At 44.5% G+C, this 6,102-nt stretch overlaps 1 protein-coding gene across 1 annotated transcript in view; it reads left to right on the top strand.

Annotated features, from left to right (window-relative positions):
* LOC123490318 (oxysterol-binding protein-related protein 11-like) overlaps positions 1-5,495 on the top strand; it is a gene marked incomplete at its 3' end in the record, with an annotated part of 20,899 nt that extends 15,404 nt beyond the window's left edge. The window contains exon 4 of the mRNA XM_045220366.1: positions 4,935-5,495. Coding sequence (XP_045076301.1) covers positions 4,935-5,495 — 561 coding nt within the window. The remainder of the gene's footprint in view (positions 1-4,934) is intronic.
* Between the last annotated feature and the right edge of the window lie 607 nt (positions 5,496-6,102).

Below are 6,102 nucleotides of genomic sequence, written 5' to 3'. Positions count from 1 at the left end.
CCTCAGTCAGTCAGTCAGTCCCTCAGTCAGTCAGTCCCTCAGTCAGTCAGTCAGTCAGTCACTCCCTCAGTCAGTCAGTCAGTCCCTCAGTCAGTCAGTCAGTCCCTCAGTCAGTCAGTCAGTCCCTCAGTCAGTCAGTCAGTCCCTCAGTCAGTCAGTCAGTCCCTCAGTCAGTGAGTCCCTCAGTCAGTCAGTCAGTCCCTCAGTCAGTCAGTCCCTCAGTCAGTCAGTCAGTCCCTTCACTCACCCATCTCCTCAGTCAGTCAGTCAGTGAGCTAGTCAGTCAGTCAGTCCCTCAGTCAGTCAGTCCCCCAGTCAATCAGCCAGTCACTCCCTCACTCACCCATCCCCTCAGTCAATCAGTCCCTCACTCATCCATCCCCTCAGTCAGTCAGTCAGTCAGTCCCTCAGTCAGTCAGTCTGTCAGTCCCGCAGTCCCTCAGTCAGTCAGTCAGTCACTCACCCATCCCCTCAGTCCCTCAGTCAGTACCTCAGTCAGTCAGTCCCTCAGTCGTCAGTCAGTCAGTCAGTCCCTCACTCATCCATCCCCTCAGTCAGTCAGTCAGTCAGTCCCTCAGTCCCTCAGTCAGTCAGTCAGTCAGTCACTCACCCATCCCCTCAGTCACTCACCCATCCCCTCAGTCACTCACCCATCCCCTCAGTCACTCACCCATCCCCTCAGTCCCTCAGTCACTCCCTCAGTCAGTCAGTCCCTCACTCACCCATCCCCTCAGTCAAACATCCCCTCAGTCAAACATCCCCTCAGTCAAACATCCCCTCAGTCAAACATCCCCTCAGTCAAACATCCCCTCAGTCAAACATCCCCTCAGTCAAACATCCCCTCAGTCAAACATCCCCTCAGTCAAACATCCCCTCAGTCAAACATCCCCTCAGTCAAACATCCCCTCAGTCAAACATCCCACCACCCATTCAGAAATGTTCTGTCTCTTACTCTCCTCAAATAGACGTCTCTCTGGCTGCAGGCCATGGATTGATCCTGGGATTCTACGATTCTGATTCTGAGTTTCAGTAGAAGGACTGTTATGTGAATATGAACTCTAACCACAGAGTACAGTTCTATTGCGTAACTAATAGTACTTTATGTAATCTGATAAGCAGTTAGTTTGGTAACTCCTTTAATTCTATTTTGATGGAAATCCTAGATGACATTGGGTCAGACGTTATATGTGAAAGTTATGCTCTTTGAAATAGATTTGTATAATGCTGATATAATCCTTACTTAATGGTGAGGACACCTTGCGTTTTACATTTTTACATTTTAGTAATTTAGCAAACGCTCTTATCCAGAGCGACTTACAGTCAGTGCATTCAACTAAGGTTAGGTAGGTACAGTGGCTTGCGAAAGTATTCACCCCCCCTTGGCATTTTTCCTATTTTGTTGCCTTACAACCTGCAATTAACATTTATTTTTTTGGGAGTTTGTATCATTTGATTTACACAACATGCCCACCACTTTGAAGATGCAATGTTTTGGTTGTTGTGTGAAACTATTGTTTCTGGTGTATAAACTACTGTGTTAACTGGTGTATAAACTACTGTGTTAACTGATGTATAAACTACTGTGTTAACTGGTGTATAAACTACTGTGTTTAACTGGTGTAAACTACTGTGTTAACTGGGTGCGTAAACTACTGTGTTAACTGGTGTAAACTACTGTGTTAACTGGGTATAAACTACTGTGTTAACTGGTGTAAACTACTGTGTTAACTGGTGTAAACTACTGTGTTATCTGGTGGTAAACTACTGTGTTAACTGGTGTATAAACTACTGTGTTAACTGGTGCGTAAACTACTGTGTTAACTGGTGTAAACTACTGTGTTAACTGGTGTATAAACTACTGTGTTAACTGGGTGTATAAACTACTGTGTTAACTGGTGTATAAACTACTGTGTTAACTGGTGTATAAACTACTGTGTTAACTGGTGTATAAACTACTGTGTTAACTGGTGTATACTCTGTGTTAACTGGTGTAAACTACTGTGTTAACTGCTGTAAACTACTGTGTTAACTGTGTGTAAACTACTGTGTTAACTGGTGTATAAACTACTGTGTTAACTGGGTGTATACTACTGTGTTAACTGGTGTAAACTACTGTGTTAACTGGTGTAAACTACTGTGTTAACTGTGTAAACTACTGTGTTATCTGGTGTAAACTACTGTGTTAACTGGTGTATAAACTACTGTGTTAACTGGTGCGTAAACTACTGTGTTAACTGGTTTAAACTACTGTGTTAACTGGTGTATAAACTACTGTGTTAACTGGTGTATAAACTACTGTGTTGAACTGGTGTATAAACTACTGTGTTAACTGGTGTATAAACTACTGTGTTAACTGGTGTATAAACTACTGTGTTAACTGGTGCGTAAACTACTGTGTTAACTGGTATAAACTACTGTGTTAACTGGTGTATAAACTACTGTGTTAACTGGTGTATAAACTACTGTGTTAACTGGTGTATAAACTACTGTGTTAACTGGTGTATAAACTACTGTGTTAACTGGTGTAAACTACTGTGTTAACTGGTGTATAAACTACTGTGTTAACTGGTGTATACTACTGTGTTAACTGGTGTATAAACTACTGTGTTAACTGGTGTATACTACTGTGTTAACTGGTGTATAAACTACTGTGTTAACTGGTGTAAACTACTGTGTTAACTGGTGTAAACTACTGTGTTAACTGGTGTAAACTACTGTGTTAACTGGTGTAAACTACTGTGTTATCTGGTGTAAACTACTGTGTTAACTGGTGTATAAACTACTGTGTTAACTGGTGCGTAAACTACTGTGTTAACTGGTGTAAACTACTGTGTTAACTGGTGTATAAACTACTGTGTTAACTGGTGTATAAACTACTGTGTTAACTGGTGTATAAACTACTGTGTTAACTGGTGTATAAACTACTGTGTTAACTGGTGTATAAACTACTGTGTTAACTGGTGCGTAAACTACTGTGTTAACTGGTATAAACTACTGTGTTAACTGGTGTATAAACTACTGTGTTAACTGGTGTATAAACTACTGTGTTAACTGGTGCGTAAACTACTGTGTTAACTGGTGTAAACTACTGTGTTAACTGGTGTATAAACTACTGTGTTAACTGGTGTATAAACTACTGTGTTAACTGGTGTATAAACTACTGTGTTAACTGGTATAAACTACTGTGTTAACTGGTGTATAAACTACTGTGTTAGCAGGTGTATAAACTACTGTGTTAACTGGTGTATAAACTACTGTGTTAACTGGTATAAACTACTGTGTTAACTGGTGTATAAACTACTGTGTTAACTGGTATAAACTACTGTGTTAACTGGTGTATAAACTACTGTGTTAACTGGTGTAAACTACTGTGTTAACTGGTGTATACTACTGTGTTAACTGGTGTATAAACTACTGTGTTAACTGGTGTATAAACTACTGTGTTAACTGGTGTAAACTACTGTGTTAACTGGTGTATACTACTGTGTTAACTGGTGTAAACTACACAGAGATGGAGCCAGGTGTTATCTGGTTTAATAACAGCTATTCTCAGGAAAGATGGAGCCAGGTGTTATCTGGTTTAATAACAGCTATTCTCAGTAAAGATGGAGCCAGGTGTTATCTGGTTTAATAACAGCTATTCTCAGTAGAGATGGATCCAGATGTTTTCATCTTTCTCTGGCTGGCTGTCTATAATGTTCCAGACAATGGAGGGTGTCGATGAGGATAATGACGTTTGGCACAGACTGATGTTTCTGATAGTGGGGAGAGAGGCCTGGGTTGTGTCCCAAATTGCACCCTTTAGGGCTCTGGTAAAAAAGTAGTGTTCTATGGAATAGGGTGCAATTTGGGCCACATCCCTGATATGCCTGTGTTGATGGGGAGAGGCTGTTACAGAGGTGTGAGCGTGGATCCACAGGGGACCAGCATGTACGTCATCACTCAGACATCACAATGTCCTGGGTTATTAATAGACACCAGACAGACCTATCCTAGCATGATAGCATGACAGGGACTCTTATCGACCTATTAGTAGCAGGGGGTAGCATAGTGTGTGTGTGTGTGTGTGTGTGTACAGTATGTGTGTGTGTGTGTTTGAAAGCTCATTAATTTTAATTTAAGGATCGCAAATAAATCAGACTGAACTCAACACAGGACAGTCTGTGATTAATATATTGACTCTCCACAGGAATGGACGGAGAGGGACTAAATAACATTTATATTCCATTTCTCTCCCGCCCCTCTCTCTCTCTCTCTCTCTCTCTCTCTCTCTCTCTCTCTCTCTCTCTCTCTCTCTCTCTCTCTCTCTCTCTCTCTCTCTCTCATCTCTCTCTTCTCTCTCTCTCTCTCTCTCTCTCTTCTCTCTCTTCTCTCTCTCTCTTCTCTCTCTCTCTCTCTCTCTCTCTCTCTCTTCCTCTCTATCCTCTCTCTCCTCTCTCCTCTCTCTCTCTCTTCTCTCTCTCTTCTCTCTCTCTCTCCCTCTCTTCTCTCTCTCTCTCTCCCTCTCTTCTCTCTCGCTCTCTCTCTCTCTTCTCTCTCTCTCTCTTCTCTCTTTCTCTCTCTTTCTCTCTTCTCTCCTCTCCTCTCTCTCTCTCTCTTCTCTCTCTCTCGCTCTCTCTGTTTCTTTCTCTGTCTCTGTCTCTCCTCTCCTCCTCTCCTCTCTCTCTCTCTCTCCTCTCTCTCGCTCTCTGTTTCTTTCTCTGTCTCTCTTTGTCTCTCTTTCGCTCTCTCTCTCGCTCTCTCTCTCTCACTGTCTCTCTCTCTCTCTCTCTCTCTCTCTCTCTCTCTCTCTCTCTCTCTCTCTCTCTCTCTCTCGCTCTCTCTCTCTCACTCTCTCTCTCTCTCTCCCTCTCTCTCTCTCTCTCTCTCTCTCTCTCTCTCTCTCTCTCTCTCTCTCTCTCTCTCTCTCTCTCTCTCTCTTCTCCCTCCCACAGGTGGTACTCCCTACCTTTATCCTAGAGAAGCGTTCCCTCCTGGAGATGTATGCTAACTTCATGGCTCACCCAGACATGTTCCTGGCCATCACCACGGGAACCACCCCAGAGGAGCGCATCGTCCGATTCGTCGAATACTACCTAACCGCCTTCCACGAGGGACGCAAGGGTGCCGTGGCCAAGAAACCCTACAATCCCATCCTGGGAGAGAGCTTCAGGTGTTCCTGGGACGTCCCCAGAGAGAGAGTCCACCCACTTAGGACCATGAGCTCTGCCCCTAACACTAACACCACACCCACTTCAAACCCCACCCCTAATCCCGCCTCTTCCTCTAGAGGATCTTCCCCTAATCCCGCCTCTTCCTCTAGAGGCTCTTCCCCTAACCCCGCCTCTTCCTCTAGAGGCTCTTCCCCTAACCCCGCCTCTTCCTCTAGAGACTCCCCCCGGACAGGGACGGAGGGCGGGGGGGCTCAGACAGTGGACTGTTACCGGGTAAGGTTCGTGGCGGAGCAGGTATCACACCACCCACCTGTCACTGGGTTCTACTGCGAGTGTGAAGAGAGAACATGTAAAGCGCCAACACCCACGTCTGGACCCGGAGCAAGTTCATGGGCATGTCCATCGGAGTGTCTATGGTCGGGGAAGGTGAGCATTACTGCACAGTACTGTACCTAGTTAGAACTAGTTTGTTTCTACTGTTACTAGACGTTACAGTGTACAGCATCTGCTGAGAGCCAGCTATACAGTAGTTATGACTAGGGGTTACAGTGTACAGCACCTGCTGAGAGCCAGCTATACAGTAGTTATGACTAGGGGTTACAGTGTACAGCACCTGCTGAGAACCAGCTATACAGTAGTTATGACTAGGGGGGTTACAGTGTACAGCACCTGCTGAGAGCCAGCTATACAGTAGTTATGACTAGGGTTACAGTGTACAGCAGCCTGCTGAGAGCCAGCCTATACAGTAGTTATGACTAGGGGTTACAGTGTACAGCACCTACTGAGAGCCAGCTATACAGTAGTTATGACTAGGGGTTACAGTGAACAGCACCTACTGAGAGCCAGCTATACGGTAGTTATGACTAGGGGTTACAGTGAACAGCACCTACTGAGAGCCAGCTATACGGTAGTTATGACTAGGGTTACAGTGAACAGCACCTACTGAGAG

The sequence above is a fragment of the Coregonus clupeaformis genome, unplaced genomic scaffold, assembly GCF_020615455.1.
Source record: "Coregonus clupeaformis isolate EN_2021a unplaced genomic scaffold, ASM2061545v1 scaf3667, whole genome shotgun sequence".
NCBI lineage: Eukaryota > Metazoa > Chordata > Actinopteri > Salmoniformes > Salmonidae > Coregonus > Coregonus clupeaformis.
The sequence above is the reverse complement of the archived record's forward strand: the minus strand, read 5'-3'. Positions and strand labels throughout refer to the sequence as shown.